Here is a 23084-nt window from a genome sequence, read left to right as displayed (position 1 = left end):
AACGTGTGCTTTGCTGCTGCTGCAGTGGGTGCGTCATGGCTTGCTGGGCAGCCAGCCACTTTGATTGCCGCGGCGCACGGCACAATGTGCGTTTGCATGGAGGTGCGTCGCGCGCTGCTGCTGCTGCTGCTGCGCTGCGTGAGAGTCGCCAGCCTGTCTCGTCTCTCTCTCCACAGCCTGTTCCCGACCCTTTCCGCCCGTAACGAGGGCACACCGCCCGCACGGTAAACGCCGGGAGGGGGCTCGGGTTCTACACGCCGAGATCGTCGGCGTCGCAGCGGCAGCAGCAACACGAGGGCAGCGGCAGCGGCGCGGTGGCGGCGCCAGGCGGGGCGGGGCGTGTTCTGCCCACCCTGGCAGGTTGGTGGTGATTGCTGTCAGATCCCAAGTTGCCATCTTCGCATAAATTGTTCGCTTGTCACTTTTGGCTCTCTGGCAACAACTCTCATCGACAGACATCAGTCGCCACTGTTTCTCCGTCTCTCTACGTCTCTCTTCTCCCCATCCACAACCACACGATGCCGGGCGAACCATCAACAGGCGGCTCGCTGCCCAACAAGCGCCGCCGCTCATCCCAGTCCACCCTCGCCAGCGTCGACATCCCCCACTCACCATTCTCGCCCCTCCGCCTCGGCGCCATCCTCCTCAAGCACGGCAAGTATGTCGCGGCCGGCGCGACGGGCGTCTGGTGGCTCGATATCCGCGCCGCGGCACGGCATATCGTCGAGTCCCCGGATAGCTGGACAAGGTAGGTCGAGCAGCCTGCGACCCGCGGAGCGACGGCCTCAGGTCGCAGGCGCTCCATCGCCGTGGTCAATCGCGTCGGCATCTGGCTGACACTCCCAGACGAGCACTTGTCGCGGCCGTCGGCTTCCACGGCGTCACAGTGGTGCGTAGAGCTCAGCTGTTCTCTTGCTACGAGCTCACCCCCCAGATCCTCTTCCTCTACCTCGTCCTCTTCCTCCCCTGGCTCCGTGGCTACACGCCCAACGTAAGCCCGCTCCGCCGCGATGGACGCACGCGGTCACTGACTCCCCACAGTACCCGAAGTGGCAGCAGTCTGCGCGTCTGAGGCTCATCGTGCCGGTGAGTGTGTAGCCGATGAGGCGTGATCCGAGCGCGCGCGAGCTCACCACCTCACCCCCCAGCTCCTCACGTCTGCCATCCTCCTCGGCTGGTTTACGCTCGTGTACGCGCTCAGCCACACATCATACCCCAAGCCTCGCGGTGCCATTCGCGACTCGATCCGTGAGGCGCTCAACGTCGACGACGACGGGACCGCCGGGCTCAGCGTCTTCGGCGCCATGCTGGGTGGTGAGTCTGTTCCGGCCTAGACACCGGTGTCCGATGTCTCGGCAGTCACCGCTGTAACCTCCCAGCTGACTGTGATAGCCACTGCCGTCTACACGCTCACGTTCGGCCTCCTGGGCTTCATCCCATCGCCCAACGCCCCCGTCCGCGTCAAGAAGTCGTAGTGGTGGTAACCTGCAGACGGTCACCCCAGCTCTCGCGTCGCGTCGCGTCGATATCCACCGTGAATCAATGAAAACAGAGACGAAGCAAGCTATACCTTGACGATGATCTGACCGCTGCATGCCATCGTGTGTACCCTGTACTGTAGAATGCACCTAATAGCCGACGGTATGCATGGTCGACAGCCTGTATCTTTGCGCGTCGTTGGGGGTCGCGTCGTATGGAGCATTACAATGTCGCTTAATAGGATTTGCTTATGACCTCATGGCCGATGGCCTTCGCGTCAATGGTATTTGGCCCCCCTGGCGCAGTCACTCCTCCCCGCCCCGCCGCGCATCACACCGCCTCCAAGAACCGCGTCGACGACCCCTCCAACTCCACTCTCATTGTCCACATTTTCCACAAAACAAATCAACATCAGCTCCGACCCCACAGTCACTCGTTTAACATGGTCGACTGGGTCAAGCGCCTATGGTGGGTACCGGGCTCGTCCAGCAGCACCCCACTGACCTCGCCGCAGGGTGATAGGCACGTTGGCGCTCATCGGGTTCATCTCGTACTCGTCGCAGCTCTTTGTCATCTGGCCATGGTACGGCGCGGTCGTCAGCGTCGACCTGCTTCGGCTGCTCATTCCATTCAAGTGAGTGCACTCACTGCCTGCGGCCGTCCACAGCCACAGCCTGACTAACCCCGACCCCAGCCTCCTCGTCGGCATGGTATGGTGGAACTACTACCTCTGCGTCGCGACACCGCCGGGCCATGTGCCGCAGGGCTGGCGGCCAAACCTGCAGTCGGCAGACCATATCGAAGTCAAGCGCGGCTCCCATGCCCCGCGCTTCTGCAAGCAGTGCGAGCACTTCAAGCCTCCCCGCGCACACCACTGCCGCCAGTGCAAGACATGCGTGCTCAAGGTGAGTGTCGGCGTGCCCGCCCAATGACTGGGGCGACGAACCAAACGAAACTCTAACCGCGTGCTTTCCTCCCCCCAGCTTGACCGTAAGTTCTGTCCATGTCCGTCCGCCCTGCCCTCCCGCTCACCAAACGCTCAGACCACTGCCCATGGATCGCAAACTGTGAGGAAGGAGCGGCCCGCCGCACTGGCCACACTGGCAAACGGCATACTGACGCCACACAGGCGTCGGCTACTTTAACCACGGCCACTTTCTTCGCTTCCTCATCTGGGTCAGCATCGCAACGTCCTACCACCTCCTCATGATGATCGCCAAGTCGTACGAGTACGTCAAGAACCCATTCGCCGAGCCCGAGCTCTCCGAGCTCCTCTTCCTCATCTTCAACTTTGCCGCATCCGTCCCGGTATGGGTGTGCGTCAGCCTGTTCGCCATCTACCATCTCTACCTGGTCGGCAACAACACGACGACAATTGAGCGCTGGGAGAAGGACAAGGTAGCCACGCTCGTGCGCCGTGGCAAGCTCGCCGAGATCAAGTATCCTTATGTGAGCTTCGCACACTCTGGCACTGTGAGCTGACGTCAGAACATTGGCTTCCTCGGTAACATGCGCTCCGTCCTCGGTGACAACCCCCTCCTCTGGCTTTGGCCCCAGAGCATGCCCGGCTCGGGCATGACATTCCCCGTGAACGGCGACGCTGGTGGTGAGTCGGCGTCCGAGTGGGCCGAAGCCGTCGCGCCGGACCAAGTACCGGGGCGGAACCACGCGACATGGAACAACGGGGCTGCGACCCCGCCGCTCCACTCGCACTCGGCGGCGCAGGCGCGGCTCCGCGCCCACCTCAGCAATGTTGAGAACATGGTATAGTGAGTCGGGCGTGCGCGGGCAGCGCCGGTGCCCCAGCGCCGGCCGAGCCCTCCCCCGCCAATGTTGACACCAGCCGCAGGGCTGACACGCCCAGATTCAGAGGTGCAGTACTCGTGGCCCCCGCGCGACCCGACACAGTACCCCAACCCCCCACCCCCGAGTGGCAACGCATTCATCTACGGTAACGGCTTCAACCCTGCTCTCCGGGCCTCTAGCGGAGCGCGACGCGAGCGCCGTGAACGTAATCAACAGCCACTCGAGCGCCGCCCGTACTCGCACGCCAACCCCAGCAACTATGTGGCGCCGTGGGAGACGGACGTGGACGACGGCGACTCGGAGCCAGACTCGAGCTCGTCCCCCGAGCGATACCTTTCCGACTATGACGACGACGACGTGCCTCTCCGCGCATACACAACCGCGACGCGTGTGCGGAGGGGCAGCGAGGGCTGGGAGGTGCGCCCTTCACCCGGGTGGTCGTCCGGCATCAACGCGACCGCTGCGGCACTGGAGGACGTCGAGCGCGACGCCGCTCGCCCGCCATGGGAGCAAGCTGGACGGTACAGGACATATGTGCCATCCGAGGAAGGACATGACCACTAGCCACGACACACTTAGACACGACAACTCTCTCATGACACGCATTGACCAGATACACATCAGTACTGCATTCATTCCACAGTATCGGGTTCATTCTATGCAGCTAGATGTCCACTACAGATGGTCTACTCTGGGCCCTCGTAGGCATCTGTGTTCTGGATGATGGCGTGGACCCAGTTGACAATGGCAAAGTGGGCCTTGATGCTCGACCGCTCGTTGACAGTGTGGGCACCAAACGAGCTGCCGGCAGGGAGGCCCACGAAGCGGTACACATTCTTGGTCAGATTGTAGTACATCTTGCAGTCGGTGTTGCCCGTCGACGCGAAGGGTGAGACGACGAGTTCCGAGCCGTCAGCCGCAGGCAGGGAAGCCTTGACGGTGCCCGCGAAGAGCTCCCAGACGCCGCCCGACTGGGGGGTTCGCGGCGCCGGCTCTAGAGGGCTGCCCAAGGTCTTCAGCTTGACGTAGTGAGAGCCGATCGTCTCGTTGCTGTCACTCCACGCCTGGAACTTGAGGTCGTGCTTCTTGGCAATGCGCTCAGCGAGGCTGGCAACGTGTTCCTGGGTGCTGGCAATCGACTCGTCAAAGTCGATACGGAAGTTGACCTGCGCGGTCACGAGCTCGGGGAGTGCGTTCACCTTGACACCGCCATTGATCACGTCGACTGCGACGGTGGTGCCGATCTGCGCGCGGCCGAACTTGCTCTCGGCGGCGAACTCGTCAGCGATCTTTTTCCAGCCTTTCTGGCCCTTGGCGAGCAGCTTGGTCCACTTCTTGGGGAAGTTTGCTGAGTGCTCAGACGCGCAGAAGAGGGAGGTGAGGATCGGTGATTTGGATGTGAGCTGTGGGGTCAGTGGGTGTTGCGAAAGTCATGGTGCTCGGGCCACCCACCTTGGGCTGGAAGGGGTGGTCCTCGATCGAGTTGACAATCTGGGAGATGATGCCAATTCCAGTGTGACGAGGAGGAACGGACGAATGCTTATCCGCAAGTCAGCTCGTGGAGACTCTAGGTAGTTTGACCACTCACACCACCGTCAGTGCCAACCTCGATGACAATATCAAGATATCCCTTCTCGCCTGTGGCAGGGAGCGCGAAAGCCGTTCCATAGAACTGGTCGTCAGCCGTGAAGAATGGTGTAAACTCACATCATCGCTGGTGCCGCCTCCCTCGTCGATGACGAGAAGAAGACCGTCCTTGCCATAACGCTCCTCGAGGAAGGGGGCGATACGGCCCTGGCCGCGACGAGCAAACACCTCCTCCTCGTCAAAGCCGTGGGAGAGGATGAGGGTGCGGCGGGGCTTGAAACCAGACTCGAGAAGGTAGGTGATAGCTTCCCCTGTTTGGTGAGTTAGAGACCAACGCAAACGTGAACTCACACTGTGCCACGAGCAAGGTCTTGTCGTCGCCAGCTCCGCGGCCCCAGATGAACTGGCCGTCGTTGTGGCCAGAGAAGGGAGGGTGAGTCCAACGGTCAAAGGTGTTGGCCGGAGCGGGGACCACGTCGTAGTGTGACATCCTGCGAGTGTGAGCCGCCCTGCTTACACCTCCAAGAAGGCCTGCTTACAACAAGAGTGGCTTGAGGTTGGGGTCCGAACCCTCGAAGGTAGCCAAGATGCCGAGCGCTGCCGTGTGAGTTGTCGGTATCGTGTAGCCCACAACTCACTGTTGATGAACTCGATCTTGGCCGACTTCCAGGCGGTAGGGAAGGCGCTGCCAAGCCACTTCTGGAAGTGAAAGAAGGGCTTCCATCTGGGGTCCTCGTCCGGCTCGCCGTTATCGTCGAATGACTCGGTGGGGATCTGGACAGCCTCCTGGAAGAGCTTAATGGACGAGCTGCGCAGCTCGTCAGTCCACTCGACCGTCTTGGGCGGGTGCAGGGCCTTGGGCTGGATGGGACACTGGACCTCGGCGGGGACCGATTGCGTCCAGGTGGCCTCATGAAGCCTCTCCGCAGCGACCGTGCTGCCGACGCGCGCGAGGTGCGATGAGGCCAAACTGGCGAGGTAGCCGGCCGCGACGAGGGTGACCAGCACATTGAACCACAGCTTGCGCTTGGTCTTGGGGGCCGTCGAGACGGGGGTGGGCAGCTCTCCTTGGGGGTGCGCTTTCTCTGCCATGGTTGGAAAAGATGAGGAGTAAGCAACAATCAGTTTGGGGGCTGGTCTCCCTAAAGTAGTCTGGTGGGCCTTGACCCGCATTGGCCGTGGTGCCTGGTGAGCGGAGATTGCCGATGACGTATGATCACGCAGATAAGTATTGGCCGGTCGGTCGGTCGGCAGTCGGGGTGGGGGAGGGAGGTCACCCCAAGTGGCGGTGGGGGATGGGTGTCGGCACCAGCAACATGGGATGAGTGGGTGGAGGGGAGGGGGGTGATAGGAGGTGGACAGGAAGAGTGGATGACTGGAATTGAATGAGCAGGGGTGGTGGCGGACGTGATTCGGGAAGGAACCATGACAAGGTCGTGAGCTGAGGGCGATCTCCCCGCATCAGCAATGGTGAGCAGAGCAGGTTCGTCCTCAAGCTCGGATGGTGAGATGGAGGCGATGAATAGGGGACAATGTGACGGATAGTGATGGACGTGTGGGGGATGGAGTAATGGTGATGAGGATGAATAGGGGGGAATAAGAGTGCGATGGGGTGTTGTGGGCCAATGTCGAGTCCTAGACGCCTGTAAATCGAAGTGCCAGCACCCGCCAGCCCAGCGGAGTGCAGCAGAGGAGTTTAAAACGTCCACTGCGCCCCCTAGGACCCAGAGGACATCCGTCATGGCGAAATGGTAGCCGCGCCGCATTTAAGTTGAGACGACTTCCAGCTGTCTCAGACTTGACTGCCGTTCCTTCGGGAGTACAGGTTCGAGTCCTGTTGGCGGAGGGTGTAGAGCCTTTTCGGGGCCTCCCGGGCCCTCTGGCGTGCATGGGGGTGCTGTTAGACTGCCAGGGGATGCGAGGGAAGACGAGGAAGACGAGTTGGGTCGACTGCGGTCGGCGGACGAGCAGAGGTCGAGGTGTGATGGGTGGCGACTGATTTCTTTCCCTGGCCCCTGGCGCTGTTGTTCACTAGACGGCGGTGCGCGATGAGACGTTGTTTCGGTTCCGAGCGAGCGACCCGCGGTTTATTCATGCCTCCCACTGGGTGTTTCTGGTCGAGCCGAGCTGGGTCGAGGGGCGCAAGTTTGGGGCCTCGACCGCCATCGACTTTGTCGCCGCTGTGACCACGCCCGCCCTGCTCGTCATCATGACATCGTTCTCCACAAGTACCGTCTTCCTTCCTCTTGTTTCCTCTCAAACGCAGGAGCAGCACGATCTATAACATAATGTAGGCCAATTTCTCGACAATAGAATACATCAACGCCTTGGCACAGCGAGCACTGTCGTCGGCGGCACAATGAACCCGCCTCGCCGCCCAAAGTCCGACGGGCTCACATGTGTCGTCTCCTCCGTGAACCAAGGTGGGACCTGACCTATCCGATGCAACCACTCTACGTGTACCGTCGGCCACACCAGCGCCGATGGAGTGCACAACAACAACGGACGGAGTATCAATCAACCGGGCAAGCTACGTCATTCGATTCGTCAAGCAACATGCAACTACACACAGCTCGGCACCTCACACCGCCGGCCACAGTAGCCGACGACACCAACCCGACCCATCAGAGACAGCACCACCGGCGGGTAGATTTACGGATTAGGTTATATGAGGCGTAGGATTATGTAGTGGATGCGCTGGTAATGAAGACACGTCGGGAAAAGGAAGGAGACCAGGGGCTGTCGTTGTTGCATTTCACCGCACTCAACCAGGTTGAATGTACCCGTCGGTCTCGGTGTCGGCAGCAGTCGGTCCGGGTGCACTGGTGACGAGGGCCCACTGCGGTGGTCGGGCGTGTTGGTAGCCGCTAGAAGCGAGCATACAGGTGTGGACCGGGAAGACGAACAACGGCCGCGCGAGCGGTCGAGGGCACAGGCAAGCGAAAATATCTGCTGTGGCTGGGTGACGGTACATACGACGGGGGTGGTAGAATCGATAACGATAGAGCTTTCTTTCATCATGATGCTTGCCTGACGAGCCACCCTAGTGGTCACGGCAGTTAGCAAGCGAGGGTTTGCCAGCCGACCAGCGATAACTGGGGCGGCTATAGGCAGGGTTGCGTCCATGCGCGTAGTACTTGCCAACCGGACTGTGCTGACAGATCCGGCCGTCAGCAAGCGAGAGGCGTGCATCCCAGCCTGTCGGACCGCATTTTCGGTATCGACTAAAGGCATGGGGAGTGGGTCGAGGTACGGGGCACCCCGACCACACCCAGACAGGACCGCCGGCTGGGCGACAGAAATCCCGCCATTATCCGGTCGGTCGTGCCACACTATCCGAACAACGTAGTCACATTCCCAACGCACGCTGGCAATGTGGGCATTAGATCGATGTCCTCGCCGGATCGGCCATGGCATTGGCTTCTCCGATGCCCCTACGGGCGCTGCGAGGAGAGTCAGCGGCTTGTTCACAGAAGGATGGGTCTACGGCGTCGGTTGTCGCCACTCAAGGTTTCCTGGTTGGGGCTTTCACCGGATGAGTTGCTCCGTGTGCTGGGGGGAGACGAGTGTTTGAGGCAGTGCCCGCTCGAGGCGCCTTGGATCACCAGGGAGCTGAGCGTTGGGAGGAGCCAGCCCAGGGCCATGGCTCCCCAGATGCGGGGCGAGTCCATCTTCCGTCGTTGCTCGTGACCTAGTTGTTGCTGGTTCTTGCCGCGGAGCGTTGCGCGCTATGTTGTCCACGTTGAGGGAAGTGAAGTGAGGTGAAGTGAAGTGAAGTGAAGTGAAGTGAAGTGAGGTGGAGGGAGGCTGTATGGCGGGAGGAATAGGAGGAGGAGGAGTGTGGAAGGGGGCAGAGAGAGGTAAGCGAGTATATGTAGCTACCGGGGCTACTACGGCCACCGAGGGTGCCAAGCACACCAGGAGCTAAAAAATCTGCTGTGGCGGAATCGGTAGACGCGATGCACTTCTAATGCATGTCCGTAAGGAGTACAGGTTCGAGTCCTGTCAGCAGAGTCGCTAGCCAGCCTTTTGCGTACTGTCGTGGGAGCCGGGGGCAGCGGTGCGGCCTCAAGGCCCCATCAACGCCTCGTTGTGAGGGGGAGGGGGCAAGGCAAGCTTCCATCGACGCGTTGTGGGCGGTGGGTTGCGCCCTCGCCCCCTCCCCGCCGTGCGCGGCAGGGAGGGCGCTGGTCACGTCAACGAGGGGTATTCCAGGCCTCACGCACCTCCAACAGTAGACGTGTGAAGTGCCAGGGTGATCGCTCGTCGTTGTGACGCAGAAAGGGCGCAGGGGTGAGAGAGTGTCCGTGTTGTGCCACACTCGCCGGCCCGAGCACAAACACGCTTTGCACCAGGGCGCTCGGCACGACGAATCTCATTAGCTGCGCCCCTGTCCATTTGTGCGCTACTCATATTGGATTGGCGGTCATCTGGAGGACGCCTCGTTGCGATAATCTTCGACGGGCGTGACGACGACGAGAAGCAGACGGCGGCGGCGGCGTGAAAATCAGGTTGGGTGACTCGACGTTGGGTGGCAAACTATGGCCCACAGCGCAGAAGCACCCGCTGTTTTGTACCCGCTGCACAGTGTACAATTTCGAATCTGCATGTGCTCGTCTACTCGACATGTGCTGCGCCGAGTCGATTTCTGCGACATGTGCACTGCAGCGGCGTCGGAGATGTGCACCGTGTACATCGCACACACCGCCACCGTCACTGCCACCACCGTGCCATGCGTGCCAGGGCCGCCGGGTGCCCTTGTTTGTCCTTGTTCGGGTGGCAAAAAGTGCGGGGTGTTGGCGTGCGGATGTATTTTGGTCCATTGTCCCACGTGCGATTCCCTGAATGCGTCACTATCACGGTATCGGTCGCTGGCGCGTAGGCCGAGGGAGCCGGCTGCTGATGCTGATGCTGCTGCCTCCCACCCCACCCCACCTTCCTTCCTCCCCCCGCCTCGTCGCCTCCCGACTCCGCGTCGACTCGGATTGCACTCGCAAAGGTTACTACTACCACCACCCACCCCTCCTTCTCCGTCCCCTTCTCGGCCTACAAATACTGGCGCCTGCCTCAAGGTCGCCACTCACCAACCTGCATCCCCTTCGCCTCTCCCCCCTCTCTCCAACCCCACGCGCCCTAGCACGGGCTGCGACTCAACACTCGCGACACGTTCGCCGCTCACCACCGCCACCCCACCACTCGAGGCCGTTAGATGGCCCATTGCCCGCAATGACCACGTTGCGCTCCTTCCAAGCTGAAATAGCAAACTTCTCCCACGAGAAGCAGATTCAATCAATACAGGCCGCGCGCGACGCCCACGCCGCTGCCGAGCAGGCGAAGCACCACAAGCCCAAGCCTGCCCCACAGCCACAACAACAGCCAGCTCCCACCTCGCCCATAGCCACTGGCCAGGTGCTCGTCGAGTCCGAGGTCGTCGAGGAGCCGGAAGTCCCAATAGCGGTGAGTTGATGAGGTCGATGCCGACGCTGATGCCAAGGACCTCCTGATCAACGCTGAGGACGATGCCTTGCAAGCGCGCCTCGCGTCGTCGCTGCTTCGCAGACGCGGCGAGATAATCGTCTCGCTCGGCCTGCACCCCGACGACGGGCACGGCGCGTTCGGCGACGCGATCACCTCGGCGCAGCTTGACACGGCCATTGCGCGTCTTACCAAGACGTGCGAGGCCCTCAAGGCTGATGTCACCGAGCTCTATCGCGAGAAGGCGATCGGGGGCGCCGACAGCCCCTACGGGTGCTGGCTCGTGCGCCTCCGTCCAGCTGGCATGGAGGAGGTGATGGAGGTGCGCGTCGCCGTCGTTGGCAATGTCGACGCGGGCAAGAGCACCACGCTTGGAGTGCTGACCCGCGGCGGGCTCGATGACGGACGCGGCAAGGCGCGAATCGCCCTTTTCCGTCACCCCCACGAGGTGGAGACGGGCCGTACGTCGTCGGTCGGCGGAGAGATTCTCGGCTTCACGACAAAGGGCCAGCCCATCTTCCCCGAGCATATCTCGGACGTCGGCACCGCCAAGCGCGAGAAGCTTACGTGGGAGGAGATCTGCAAGCGCGCTTCCAAGGTGGTGTCGTTTATCGACCTGGCCGGGCACGAGCGCTACTTCAAGACGACGCTCTACGGACTTTCGGGCTGTGCTCCCGACTACGTCATGCTTATGGTTGGTGGCAACGCCGGCCTTATCGGCATGTCCAAGGAGCACCTCGGTGTCGCTCTGGCGCTTAACGTGCCGATCGCCGTCTGTGTGACCAAGGTGAGTTGTTGGCGTCGAGTGCCATGGCTGACGCCAGATCGACATGACGCCGCCCAACATTCTCGAGCAGACCATCAACATGTTGGTCAAGGTGCTCAAGAGCCCTGGGTGCAGGCGCGCGCCGTTCTTTGTCGAGAACCCAAGGCAAGCAGTTGATGCTGCGCGCCGGTTGGCCAACCCCAACGCGACTGGCCCCAAGCTGTGCCCCATCTTCATGGTGTCGAATGTGACTGGTCACAACCTTCCCAACCTGCGCACCTTCCTCGACTGCCTGCCCTCGTCGCAGATGGACGAGAAGTACGTCGCCGACGCGCCGTTCGAGTTTCAGGTCAGCGACGTCTTCTCGGTGCCCTTTGTCGGTACCGTTGTCAGCGGTGTCGCAACCGCCGGCACGGTCAAGCCCAACGACCAGGTGCTGCTTGGCCCCGACTCGCTCGGCCACTTCATCCCGACCGTGGTCAAGACGATTGAGCGCAAGCGTGCAAGGGTGGACTCGGCCGAGGCGGGGCAGAGCGTCGCGTAAGTGGGATGTGCACTGTGTTGAATAAAGCTGACCCCCATCAGGCTCGCGCTGAAGCGGATACGCCGACCCCAGGTCCGTAAGGGCATGGTGCTTGTGGCCAAGAGCGACACTCCGCCCAAGGCGGTGATGCGCTTCGAGGGTATGGTCATGGTGCTGCACCACTCGAGCACAATACAGCCCAAGTACACCGCCATGCTACACTGCGGCCCAATCCGCCAGACGGTGCGCATCGTTTCGCTCGACCACCCCTCTGGCCTGATCCGCACGGGTGACCGCTCCAAGGTGGTGTTCGAGTTCATCAGCCACGCCGAGTACGTCAAGGAGGGGCAGCTGATCCTGCTCCGTGAGGCCAAGACCAAGGTGCTTGGCGTTGTAACAAAGGTGCTGTGAGCGAGGGGAGTTGTCATCGACGTCGCGCGGGAACGCGTCCACAAACATGTGTCATCAAAGCCGAGGCTAAGCTTCCGTCTTGTGTAGTTGTGCCCTTTTTTCTTTCTTTGCTCGTCCTGCAGACATGTTATGCAACTGCTGGCGTGTGTGGGGTGCTGGGGCTTTAAGGGATCGGCAACTTTGTTTTTTTGGACGGAGGTCATAGCAGTGTGACACCGCGTCGATCAGTCAAGCGTCACATCCATGTCTCGGCTGTGTGAGTGGCACTTCCCGCCGCCACACCCACCAAACCCGATCCATTGTCCGTGGTCTAACCTGCTATAACACTCGAGGAGTCTATAGCTCTGAATGTAGGCGAAGCCTCTCTCTCTCTAGATGCACACTCCACGGTGACGTCGGTAGCCGCGCTCACACGTCCGCACCTCGCACAGTCCGCCGACGCACGCGACGTCGCCGGCCCCCTCGAGCGCGGTGCAGTCGACGCCGTCGACGCCAGGGCAGCCACCGCACGCCTCGAGTTCACGCATCACGTCGACGCACTCGTATCCGTCATAGTCACCCCCATTGTCAAGCTGGTTGTGGAACAGGTTCTTGTGCGAGCCGCGGCGGGTGCGGCATACCTTCTTCCCCGGGCAGGACGGCACGAGCGCGCGCTCCAGTCCCCGTCGGCGCGCGGCCGCAGATGATAACTCTGGTGGGGGCGTTAGCGATCCCACGCGCTCCACGGGCCAGTGGACGCACCAAACCCGTACTGACACGCGGATGACTGGAACGTCGTCGCGGCGGACGCGGAACACTGCGGTGTGCTGCGTGTCAGCGTTGCGCGCGGCGACCCCGCGTGCTTACAACAATACGCATGGCACATATGCGTTGTCGAACGCGAATCTGTTGGTCATGCAGGTGCACTGAGTGTCGTACTTGTCGCAACTTGCCGCTGTGGCTGCCTGCTGCCAGCAGCCCCAGGTGCATGCGTCCGTGGTCGACGGGCTGGCGGCACGTCAGCGGTTGGCGAGGCGGGGGGGGGGGGTGCGGGCTCACTCTATCGGCGCGCGTTTCTCGATGCCACGCACGGCGAGGGTTGGTGGTGTCTTGTCCGCGCTGGCGCTCGCAACCAGCAACAGGGCAAGCGTGACGAGGAGGAGCGTCATGGTGGGGGGGGTGAGTGAGTGAGTGATTGTTGAGGACGTCTGGACGCTAGGAGCAAAACCTGTTATGCGCATTGCTTCGCTCTGCCCACTCGACCCACGAGCACCAGGCTGCCTGCCACGGGGGTGACTGGGCCACATGGGCAACATGTCATCCGTCAAGCCTCCTGATAGTATCCCATAAGAAACGCCAGGCAATACGGCACTGCATTCATGCGTCCGACTCGCCCCTGCAGCCTTCGATCTCTGACGCCTCGGCGCAAGGATCTGTACAGCGCAGCATCCCTCTCTCCGCCTTGGCGCTGGGTTGGTCTGTACGGAGTCATAGAACTCTCTACGACCTTATCAGCATGATTCGTGGCGGATAATGACGGCGTTGGTCCTCCTGAACCTGCTCCCCTACGATTGAATAGTGGCGGAGTTATCTTGGTGCATGAGTGGCGATGGGTGTCCGCGGGGTCACAGGTACCCTGCTCGCCGATGCGGCGGCCACACGACAGCTGTACCGCAGCCAACTCGGGGCCAACCGCCACGGCTTAGGAACAGGCTTTCAATGCAGCTGGGTGCATGCCCGGGTCGTCCCACTCCTACGTGCACCGCTGATTAGTCTACAAGTGCGGCTCACGTGGGCCGTACATGGCTGCCAGGGGCCGGGTGTGGCGCAGAATTGACCGGGCGGAGCCGCAACGCCTCGCACTTTAGGCAGCTCGCGTGGCGATGTCTGTGAACTGTGATTCCCGCAGCAGGGCATGGCTGAGTACGAGGTCGATGCCACGGATCGTGCTCTTGATGTCATTTTGCTTGCCTGACGAAGCGTCGAGCAGGACAAATGCCCCAAGAGCCGAGCGCCACTGACGAGATCCTCACCTCCGCAGTACACCCACGAGGACAGTGTGCCGAGACAACATGCTGGGCCGAGACAGTCCGGCGGATAGCTCGATTTTATGCGTTCCGCACCGTCCCAGGCCGCTCGCGCCTCGTTTGGCAAAGTCTGGCGCTGGGTATGCCGCCTCTCCTTCACATTCCTCCTCGGATCCTCGGATCCTCGTACCCTCGTAAAAGTGTAAACAACCTCGCGTGGCGGCCACGCGGGAATGACGTCAGCTCGGATTGCATGATTGCAGATTGATAGCTCGAGGCGGTAACCACAACAACAACCAGCATCAAGGACCCCGACATTCGCCCTCCGCGCGCCCCCGTACACCTCGACCAGCCAGCGGCATCGCTCGTTCTCAAGTGGACGACTTTTGCAGAACGGCCACGGCGAGCCCTCAGCCAGAGCCACGCTGTAAATACCCACTCGACACCACCAGGTGGCGCGCACGTGCGACGACCAAGTCGCCGACCGCCAACCGACGTCAACGCCAACGCCGGCGCTCGCACGCCCCGCCGCTGAGCCTGCAACGTTCCCCGTCCCGCCCAGTAGTTACTCGCGTAGGCATTACACGCCCCCCGACACAGCGGTACACAGCACGACGCGTCGGCAGTGTGCATAGGGACGCGTTGGCGCCCAGTGTGCTCGTTGGGTTGGCTAAACCGGGGGGACCGCATACGCCCGCCTCCGCCACCGCCGTTATCCGCTGTGCCTTGTGGCTCTGCTCTTGCCGCCGCCGCATCACGCGTCACTCACGACTCCGCACTTCTCTGTTCTGCACAATCCACAACACGACACGGCTACTGCACAAACCATGGCAGACACCGACTCACCCATCATCCGCCCCACAACCCCGGCGAGCGAGTATGACGGCCCGCCCCGCCTCCCGCTGAACCGGTCGAGCTCGTCGCTCTCGGGGCTGGCCCACCGGGGCGCCGAGCGCGTTGGTGACGACTGGAGCCAGTCGTTCGTCCTACTCGGTACGTTGCCACCGCGCCGTTCTGGTGCAGAAGACCCAGCTGACATGTCCAGACACTATCGAAACGTTCTTCGGTGCGTCGGTTAACGTGAGCCGAGAAGCCATCTGACCTGCGCAGACTCGAGGCTCGATCTTATCGAACGACGGCTAAAGGCGTCGTCTGCCAAGATCCGCAAGAAGGCAGGCGACCTGCTGCCCAAGGGGCTTCGGACACCCGGCGGCGGGGGAAGCATCCTCCTTCTTGACGACGAGGACGAGGCGGAGCGCGACGCAAAGGACAAGGAGCGCGGCCTCACGAGGCGCGGACAAAAGTACAAGCAGGACGCGGAGCGCGAGCTCGCCCGCCTCAAGGTCAAGCTCGCGGGCAAGGTCACCAACCTCAGCGCGAGCTGGCACTCGGCCAAGACGGTGCGATTGCGCGAGAAGATCTGTAAGTGCGAAGCGAGTGGGCGTGTGCTGACGGCTCAGCCTTCTTCTGGGGTGTCTGGACGCTCGCCTTCGCATGCCTTCTGTACGGCATGGCACCGTCCTACTTTCCCCTGGCGTACACTATCCAGTCGGCATTCTACCTCCCCACCCGCGCATGGCTCTACAAACGCAAGCAGTGGCACTACTTCCTCTTTGGTGGGTATTCGCCACATCGACGCGACTGACCCACCAGACATGTGCTACTTTGTCAACGCGCTCGACCTCATCTGGCTGTGGATATTCCCCAACTCGACCATTCTCTTCATCTGCTGCTACCTCCTTACTCTCGGTAGGTAATGATCACTGGGAGACCAGCTGATACCCCCAGGCCCCCTCGCGAGCGCCATCATCACCTGGCGAAACTCGCTCGTGTTCCACTCCCTCGACAAGGTCACCAGCCTGTTTATCCACATGTGAGTGCCGTCGCGGCGCGGCACCACTGACGCCAGCTACCCCCCTATCGTTCTTTCCGTCGTCCTGTTCCACTACCCCAATGCTGTTGAGCGGTATCCGGGTCTGGCCCACATCAACGACTACAGCTGGATCTTCAAGATCGCGCTCGCCGCAGTGCCCTACTGCATCTGGCAGGGCTCGTACTTCAAGTTTATTTCCGTCGACCGCAAGGAAAAGATTGAGAGCGGACAGCGCGCCAACTCGTTCCAATAGTACGTTGTTATGCCTCATCGGTGCTGACTTTAGCCTCCTCAACGACAAGCGTGGCCCTATCGGCCGAGCTCTGCGCAACATTCGCCCCGAGCACCGCGAGCTCTGGTTCATCTTCGGCCAGTTCAGTGAGTGTACTGACTCTGATCTCCCACTCACACCCCAGTCTACAGCATCATCTTCATGATTCTGCCCGCCACACTCCTTATTCACAGCAAGACGGCCACCAACATCTACCTCATCATCATCTTCTCGTCGTCCATCTGGAACGGCGCGACCTTTTACGTCGAGGTGTTTGGCCGTAAGTTTGAGCGCGAGCTCGAGCGGCTCCGCAAGGAGATGGACGCTCTCACCGCATCCAACTCGTCGAGCACGGGCAACCCGACCCCGAGCAACCCCGGTACGCCCTACCTCGACAGCCCGCTGCACACCGGCTCGACCAACGGCGCCGACGACCTCGCGTACTCACCCCTCGTCCTTCCCAACTCGACCGTGTCCGAAGTTCCCTCCATGTCCCTCGGCGTGGCTGCCCAGGCAGCGATCGAACCTGCCGAGAAGTCAAAGAGCGAGTAGTGTTAATGCGCGTCGTGTACCGGGACTTCTGCTGGTTACGCCAGCCTAATGCTAGTACCTTGATGACATGTTATGACTCTCTACAATAATACAGTCCTATCGCCAAGCTCGGGAAGCCTTGGCCTCGCGCGGTGCGGCAGCCCCACTCGCAGCCAACTTGGCCTGTGATCGTGCCAGCGTCGCAGCGGTCGGGGCAGTGAGGCTCGATTTCGAGCCCAACACCTTCCTCGGCGCTTGCTCGCTCGGCGCGTTCGGCCGCCTGCTCTCGCCTAACACGCTGTCTTTACTGCCAAAGGGATTCTTCCCGCTACCACCACTACTGCTGCTGCTGCTCCGCCCGCCCTCGCTCGAGCGCGCCGCCCGCTCAAGCACCAGGCGCGCGAGCGGAGTCTTTGGTCCGCGGCGCTTCGCGACAACGTGCTTGCGCTGCGGTGTTCGGCGCGGCGACGCGCCAGCATGCGGTGACATGGGCGAGGGCGAGTGAGGGGCGTACCGATGCTGCTGCTGGGTCTTTCGTGGCGGTGTCGTCGAGCCCGGCGCCACCACCCGCTCCTCCACTGGCGCGGCAAGATCCGCCAGACTCACGTCCCCCTCGGCCTCGGTCGCTACCTCCACAACCGCGAGCGCGGCGAGCGCCTGCTCCCGCGCATGCTCGTCGCGCGCAGCGTCGAACGCGACGCGCTCTTCGCCCAGCGCGACAGCCTGCGCTCGCAGCTGCTCGCGCTCGGCATCGATCAGCCTCTTCTGGCGGAGCAGCTCGTCGCGCAGGCGCGCGTCCTCAAAGTCGGTGGTTTTGGGCACGCTGGGGTCAGTTGAGTCCCAGTATGATCCAACTCACGCAGCCCCGACGTTCAACTTGGCCATCTCCTCGATGGCCTTCTTGGCCTCTGCCTCGCGCCCCTGCACGATGGCAATCTCGACCTCGAGGTCCTTGACCCTATCGCGCAGGTCCGACTCGATGCGCTCCCGCTCGCGCGCCGCGCGGCGCTGGGCCTCCGCCTCCTCGGCCTCGGCCTCCGTCTCGCCTGACCCGTCGCGCATAGGTGGCGAGACTCCAGACGTCAGCGCGGCGTGCACGTCGCCCACGAGCGCGCGCAGCTTGGCGTCCGCGATCTGCGGGTGCGCGGCGGGGCCCGCAACCTGCTGTACCCTGCCTGGCTTGTCGAGCGCGAAGAAGTCCGAGTGCCGCTGGTGCGGTGGTGCGTCCATTCCTAGCCCAGCTGCGAGGGCATCGTTGAGCGCGTTTGACGTCGACACGATGATGGTGCGGAATGCCTCAGTCTCGGTCTGGAGGTTCTCGCGAATGTCCTGAAGCTCCTGCAGCGTCGTCTCCAGGAGGGGAAGGGCGCCGGGCTGGCCTCGTCAGTGATAGATGTTATGTATCACTTACTGCCACGGGGGCCGTCGCGCCTGGCGCCACCGGGTTCATGAGCTCAAAGGTTGGCGGGACGATCGGACTTTGCCGCGCGAGCTGGCCCAGCGTCTTGTCAAGTTTGAGCTGCGAGCGCTTGGCCTCTTGCTGTGCGGCGACGCGCACAGTCTCCAGCGCTTTTCTCCCTTGGGCAACATCGTGTCGCAGCGACTCGGTCTTGCGTTCCTCCAAGGCCAGCCGGCGCTCGATGTCACCCGCCCGCGCTTTGTACCCCTCGACGTCCGTTTCGAGCTTTGCGTTGAGCCGTTCGGCCTTGTCGCGCGCCTTGCGTTCCCGACCAAACTCGTACTCGAGGGTACGGTACCGCGCGTTCAAGTCCTCTACTAACGTGAGATTGGCCTGGCGTCAGCGGCGGGGAACGGCGGGTGCAACTCACGACACTGGCACCAAGGAGCTGGGACACGACGTAAGACACATTCGCCTGCTCGTTGTCCGACAGCGCCGAGAGCGAAAGCGGCCGCTTGGCGTACCCGTGCGCCAGGAGCTGCGAGTTGAGCGACGAAATGGACACGGAACTGCTGCCTGCGTTGCCGGCGTGGGTCGACATTGGACGTAGATGGCGAGTGTCGAAAGAAGTCAGTCCCGTCGTGTTTTGATCACAAGGTTGTTTACAATGCATGAGGCCTATTCGTTTTTACGTAATAAAACGTGCACGTCCCCGCTACGTGGATGATCACTCAGCCGAGCATCCATCGCATGGCCACTGCTCCTTGCCGCAATCAGCGAAGCCACGACAACACTTCATTGCTCTCACAACGCTGACAACGACCATGCAAGGCGAACCACCAGGCCCAGTCCCGGCCTCGCCTCCGCCTCTCACGGCGTTCCAGGCGCAGCCCGCGGCCACGCTCGACGTCGACAACTCGGGCCTGCGCCACCGGCACTCGCCGCTCCGAAAGCGCATCCACGTCCAGACGCCGACGGCCGAGCACGGCGGCGGCAACACACCCACCGGCGCCGCAGCGGGCGGGTGGAACGTGCCCCTCGCCTTCACCGTGTCCGAGGTCAAGGACGCCATCGCCAACGGCTCGGCGGGCTACGGCCTCTGGGAGCGCGCGGGCTTGCGCCTCGTGTACCACGGTCGTATCCTCGACGACGCCGACGTCCTGGGCAAGGTGCTCAACGTCAACGCCGACCGCCCAACGCTCCACCTCGTCGCGCGCCCTATTGCCTCCCACCGTGCAGGCTTGAACCTCATGGCGCTGGCTGCGTCGGCTGCGCCTCCAGCTGTGGCGCTGGGCAGTCCTCCGCCGCGTCACGCGCCGTCGGCTTCGCCCGCCGCCGCTGCGCTTGCCGACTGCGCACACTACCTGCTGTTCTCGGCCCGCGAGCACCTCTGCGCCCTCCTTGGTACGCCCGCGCTGCATTGGGAGCAGATGGTGCCCCCGCCCAGCGTGTCGCGCTTGGTCGCGCGAGGCGCCGTCTCGTCGGTCATTCAGGCGTACTCGCGCCAGCTCGGCGAGGGTTCCTACGTGGTGCTCGAGACCGAGTCGGCCGACGTCCGCCGCGCGCTTTGGGAACGCGATGGTGAGGCGGGGGTGGTGAGGCAGATCCACGCTGTGTGGGGTGGCCACACCGGTCGTGGGTATAGCCCATCTGGCGAGGTCCTCGCTGTCGAGTTGGAGTGAGTTGAGGAGGAGGATCTTGATATCGCAGCTTACACCCCAGCCATATCACATACAACCTCAACCTCCCGGCCCTCGTCGACATGACACCCTCCCAGCTCACTCATCTCCTCGCATATCTTCGGATCACATTGCTCGTGCCTCGCGTTCTGGACGTCGCACGACAGAGCGAGCACGCGCTGCCTGGCTCGACACCACCGACACCAACAAGAACGACCACTGTGGCACCAACGCCAGCCCCAGCAGTGCCCGCCGCCCGTGTTGTGCAGCAAGGCTCGGTGCGGCTACGCGTCCCCCGCTTCTCATTCGCTCTCGTGCAGCACTTTGCCTGGTCGGCACTGAGGCTCGGCGCCTTTGTGTGGATGCTCACGCGTCACATGGCATGGGAGGACAAGCGGCTATGGGGTCTGGTTGCATGTGCCACGGGGTGGCTGTTGGTTGACGCCTACAACCGTTACATCATGGAGGACCGCGAGGAGCGCATTAGGCAACAGCGGCAGCTCCGTCGCGCCGCCGGTGCGGGCGGAGTGGACGGCGCCGATCTTGGCGAGGGAGCGCCTGGCGGCGGTGCCGGTCGCGATATGGACGACCCGATCGAGGTCGCCGCCGCGGCGCGTGCAGCTGGTGTGCGGCCCCGCAACCCCGCACAGCAGGCGCGCACCGAGGAATGGAACGAGTACACTGCCCTCTACCACCTCGACGTTGACAGCCGCCAGCTGCGCCTGCCCTCCTCGGCGATTGGTGCGCCGCGTACTGTCGCAGGACCACCGGGTACGATTGCACCGGGGCCAATGCTCCGACGCGCGCCACTCACCCGGCCCGGGTGGTGGACGACGCGCCTCTTCCTCCCCATCTACCTGTGGTTTGTCACGCTTGTCCCCGTGCTCGAGGCGCGCCGCGGGCGTGCCATTAGGCGACGCGAGCGTGTGATGCGCCAGATTGTGCATCAGCTCACGCCGCTCCCGAGCGCCGAGGGTACTGAAAACGGCGGTGAATTGGCCACGAGCCACGTCGATACCGCCACGCAACCCGTGGTCGGCGAGCCCGTGTTCCCCGACGACATTTCACCTGCTGCGCGTCGCTACTATGCACGCGTGGCCCTCAGCTCCGAGTCGATTGACTGGGACGAGGAGCGCGAGGCTCAGCGCGCCATGGGCGTCGCGGACGAAGACTAGATCTGTCGCGTGATAGAGTTGTATACAACCATTGTATAGATACGAGATATGGCGTGGCGGGGGGGGGGGGGGGGGCTGACGTGTCCTGGCCACTGTGCCTGCTGTGCATGAGTAGATGAGAGTGGAGTGCACCCAGACTTTGTCCTGGCCAACTAAGCATATGTCGACGTCAGACGTGTAGCTGTATGCATGCATGGCCGCGGAGTCGAGGAGTCGGGCTGTAAAACGCTTGCGTAGTTTGTTGTTCGGCGACCTGGATCTTTGGGGATGTGTCGAGTGGCGCGGCCGGCGTGACGAGCCGGGGATAGCACGTTCCTCAAAAGTCACTGCAGGGCGGGTCAGGCCATGACACCCGCGACGAGTCCACGCCACCATATGCACAACCCCATCGCGTGAGCTGCAAACACAATAAATGCGCACTCGCTGCATCACCCACTACACTCTGCCCGTCACGACTGAACGATCATTGGACTCGACATCGACTTGTGCATAGGGCAGCAAGAGCAACAACAACAGCAGCGGCCACACGACCATCCCCCATCACTCTGCCACGACGCGTCGCGCGCACGTGTCTGTTTCGACACCCAGCTGCACCCAGCACACACACACACACACGCCACCCAACATGGCGACGATCATGGGCCTAACGCTGCCCCCATTCCCGCACACACTAGGCGAGCTGCTCGCCCTCCCCCCGGGGGTGTGGACGCCGCTCCCCATCCTCGCCGCCCTGGTGGGCACGTACGTGCTCGCCGCGCGCCGCTTCGACACGGACCGCGCGCGCGCGTACATCCTCTCTGCGATCTCGGCGGCCGTCCTCAGCGCGACGAGCTTGCCGTTCGTGTACATCTGGCTCACGGGCGGCTTTGAGGCCGCGTGGCGCGCCGGACAGACGGGCTGGACGGCGACCATGGCCCAGTATGTCATTGCGTTCTTCGGGACGTACCTCTTTGGTGAGTCACGGCAAGGAGGAAGGTGCCCTTGGGAGAGTTTTTTGCTGACGCGTGCTTGCAGCCGACGTAAGTGCATAGTGGAGTGGCTCGCGATGGAGGCCGGCAGACTGACAAACTCTCCAGCTCGCAGTCGGATACGTCGCATACCGCTCCCAGGTCGGCCTGCTCACCGGCTGGATCCACCACACGGTCTACATGGGCCTCATGGTCCACCTGGCGGTCGGCGACCAGGCGCCCATCTTCATGACGGGCGCGATTATGGAGCTGCCGACGCTCGACCTCGCCCTGTCAAACATGTACCCCTCTGTGCGGTCGGACGAGCGCTTCCTCGGGCTCATGGTCGCCTTCCGCATCGTGCTCAACTTTACGCTGCTGGTCGAGACGCTGCGCCCGGCCAACCGCGCGCTCATGTCCTACTCGCTCGTGCCGAGCGTGATGCTCGCGCTCGCGCTGGCCATGCACGCGTCGTGGCTGCACGGCGGCATTACGGGCTACCTCAAGCGGAGGAAGCGCGCGGCCGCCAAGGCGGCCGAGGAGAAGGCGGCACGCGCAGCGGCCGAGGAGGAGGACGGCGGCGTGTCGACCCCCGACGAGTCGCCCCTCGTCACCCCCTTCACGCCGTCCCAGCCGAGCATCACGATCCGCGACGGCATCTTCCAGAACGCGGCCTTCGCCAACCTCCCCATCCCCAACATCCCCGCGCTCAAGGGCCTGTCCGAGGCGCTCCCGCAGGCCAAGGCGAGCCTGAGCGACCTCCAGTTTGGGATCAAGGAGGCGTACAAGGGTGGCCGGGAGCGGTTGCGCCTGCGTCGCAGGAACGCCGCCGAGGTCGTCGAGCAGGTCGGCGTGGCGGCGTAGTGGGCTGGTGCGGTGGCGGCGTGGAGAGAGGGAGGGAGGTTGCACTGCGGGAATGAGCGACGCGACGACGCACCCGCATTTAACGACTACGATATTCCGTACATGAGCCAGTGTGCGCCATAGTCATATGTATCTTTTACCATGCGCCAAAGTGTGGCAGCAGCATGTCGCCACTCGACGCAGGCAGGTGCCACGAGGATCCGGCGGCCAGCCGGTGCCCGACCTGCGTAGGCGCTGTTGCCGTTGCCGCCGCCACGGTTGCCGTTACCGTGTGTCGCAGCCAAGCATCGGC

General features: G+C 62.7%; 9 protein-coding genes and 2 non-coding genes across 12 annotated transcripts; 8 read left to right on the top strand and 3 right to left on the bottom strand.

The window, feature by feature from the left end:
• The first annotated feature begins 343 nt into the window (after positions 1 to 343).
• Positions 344 to 1664, top strand: LOC62_03G004869 (uncharacterized protein). Of its 2 annotated transcripts, XM_062771385.1 has the most exons (6): positions 344 to 748; positions 847 to 889; positions 935 to 991; positions 1042 to 1086; positions 1149 to 1314; positions 1393 to 1664. In XM_062771385.1, the coding sequence occupies exons 1-6, from the start codon at positions 519 to 521 to the stop codon at positions 1473 to 1475; spliced, it is 624 nt and encodes a 207-aa protein (XP_062627369.1). In that variant the 5' UTR covers positions 344 to 518; the 3' UTR covers positions 1476 to 1664. The 2 variants fall into 2 exon arrangements, with proteins under 2 accessions (XP_062627369.1, XP_062627370.1); XM_062771386.1 differs by having other exon boundaries at positions 847 to 991.
• Positions 1665 to 1863: 199 nt separating this feature from the next.
• On the top strand, positions 1864 to 3849 carry PFA4_1 (Palmitoyltransferase PFA4; the record flags this gene model as incomplete). The annotated part of the gene is made up of 9 exons (XM_062771384.1): positions 1864 to 1947; positions 1994 to 2113; positions 2174 to 2384; positions 2463 to 2469; positions 2523 to 2546; positions 2609 to 2928; positions 2968 to 3248; positions 3286 to 3311; positions 3344 to 3849. Exons 1-9 carry the CDS (start codon positions 1922 to 1924, stop codon positions 3847 to 3849), a joined length of 1521 nt encoding a protein of 506 aa, XP_062627368.1. The 5' UTR covers positions 1864 to 1921.
• CPS1_1 (Carboxypeptidase S) lies at positions 3085 to 5977 on the bottom strand. The gene is made up of 8 exons (XM_062771383.1): positions 5511 to 5977; positions 5412 to 5469; positions 5224 to 5363; positions 4993 to 5183; positions 4874 to 4957; positions 4738 to 4824; positions 3329 to 4688; positions 3085 to 3248 (listed from the first exon to the last, which is right to left on the bottom strand). Exons 1-7 carry the CDS (start codon positions 5962 to 5964, stop codon positions 3972 to 3974), a joined length of 1731 nt encoding a protein of 576 aa, XP_062627367.1. The 5' UTR covers positions 5965 to 5977; the 3' UTR covers positions 3085 to 3248; positions 3329 to 3971.
• Positions 5978 to 6606: 629 nt separating this feature from the next.
• Positions 6607 to 6718, top strand: LOC62_03G004866. The gene is made up of 2 exons: positions 6607 to 6643; positions 6675 to 6718. It is a non-coding gene; the product is annotated as a tRNA-Leu (tRNA).
• A 2086-nt stretch (positions 6719 to 8804) lies between these two features.
• Positions 8805 to 8886, top strand: LOC62_03G004865. The gene has a single exon. It is a non-coding gene; the product is annotated as a tRNA-Arg (tRNA).
• Positions 8887 to 9871: 985 nt separating this feature from the next.
• Positions 9872 to 12170, top strand: GTPBP1 (GTP-binding protein 1). Its single transcript, XM_062771382.1, has 4 exons — positions 9872 to 10329; positions 10367 to 11134; positions 11172 to 11653; positions 11699 to 12170. The coding sequence occupies exons 1-4, from the start codon at positions 10099 to 10101 to the stop codon at positions 12045 to 12047; spliced, it is 1830 nt and encodes a 609-aa protein (XP_062627366.1). The 5' UTR covers positions 9872 to 10098; the 3' UTR covers positions 12048 to 12170.
• Positions 12171 to 12418: 248 nt separating this feature from the next.
• Positions 12419 to 13195, bottom strand: priA_6 (Protein priA; the record flags this gene model as incomplete). Its single annotated transcript, XM_062771381.1, has 4 exons — positions 12419 to 12738; positions 12789 to 12853; positions 12894 to 13034; positions 13086 to 13195. 4 exons carry the CDS (start codon positions 13193 to 13195, stop codon positions 12419 to 12421), a joined length of 636 nt encoding a protein of 211 aa, XP_062627365.1.
• Positions 13196 to 14632: 1437 nt separating this feature from the next.
• SPBC776.05 (uncharacterized protein) lies at positions 14633 to 16840 on the top strand. The gene is made up of 9 exons (XM_062771380.1): positions 14633 to 15046; positions 15099 to 15119; positions 15164 to 15475; positions 15514 to 15669; positions 15707 to 15802; positions 15842 to 15926; positions 15963 to 16178; positions 16213 to 16304; positions 16343 to 16840. Exons 1-9 carry the CDS (start codon positions 14881 to 14883, stop codon positions 16747 to 16749), a joined length of 1551 nt encoding a protein of 516 aa, XP_062627364.1. The 5' UTR covers positions 14633 to 14880; the 3' UTR covers positions 16750 to 16840.
• Positions 16841 to 16845: 5 nt separating this feature from the next.
• Positions 16846 to 18728, bottom strand: LOC62_03G004861 (uncharacterized protein; the record flags this gene model as incomplete). The annotated part of the gene is made up of 4 exons (XM_062771379.1): positions 16846 to 17551; positions 17588 to 18102; positions 18140 to 18520; positions 18558 to 18728. The coding sequence occupies 4 exons, from the start codon at positions 18726 to 18728 to the stop codon at positions 16846 to 16848; spliced, it is 1773 nt and encodes a 590-aa protein (XP_062627363.1).
• Positions 18729 to 18913: 185 nt separating this feature from the next.
• LOC62_03G004860 (uncharacterized protein) lies at positions 18914 to 21034 on the top strand. The gene is made up of 2 exons (XM_062771378.1): positions 18914 to 19805; positions 19850 to 21034. The coding sequence occupies exons 1-2, from the start codon at positions 18952 to 18954 to the stop codon at positions 20979 to 20981; spliced, it is 1986 nt and encodes a 661-aa protein (XP_062627362.1). The 5' UTR covers positions 18914 to 18951; the 3' UTR covers positions 20982 to 21034.
• Positions 21035 to 21606: 572 nt separating this feature from the next.
• On the top strand, positions 21607 to 22792 carry LOC62_03G004859 (uncharacterized protein; the record flags this gene model as incomplete). Its single annotated transcript, XM_062771377.1, has 2 exons — positions 21607 to 21934; positions 22065 to 22792. The coding sequence occupies 2 exons, from the start codon at positions 21607 to 21609 to the stop codon at positions 22790 to 22792; spliced, it is 1056 nt and encodes a 351-aa protein (XP_062627361.1).
• Between the last annotated feature and the right edge of the window lie 292 nt (positions 22793 to 23084).

Source organism: Vanrija pseudolonga, chromosome 3, assembly GCF_020906515.1.
Source record: "Vanrija pseudolonga chromosome 3, complete sequence".
NCBI classification, from domain to species: Eukaryota; Fungi; Basidiomycota; class Tremellomycetes; order Trichosporonales; family Trichosporonaceae; genus Vanrija; species Vanrija pseudolonga.
The sequence above is the reverse complement of the archived record's forward strand: the minus strand, read 5'-3'. Positions and strand labels throughout refer to the sequence as shown.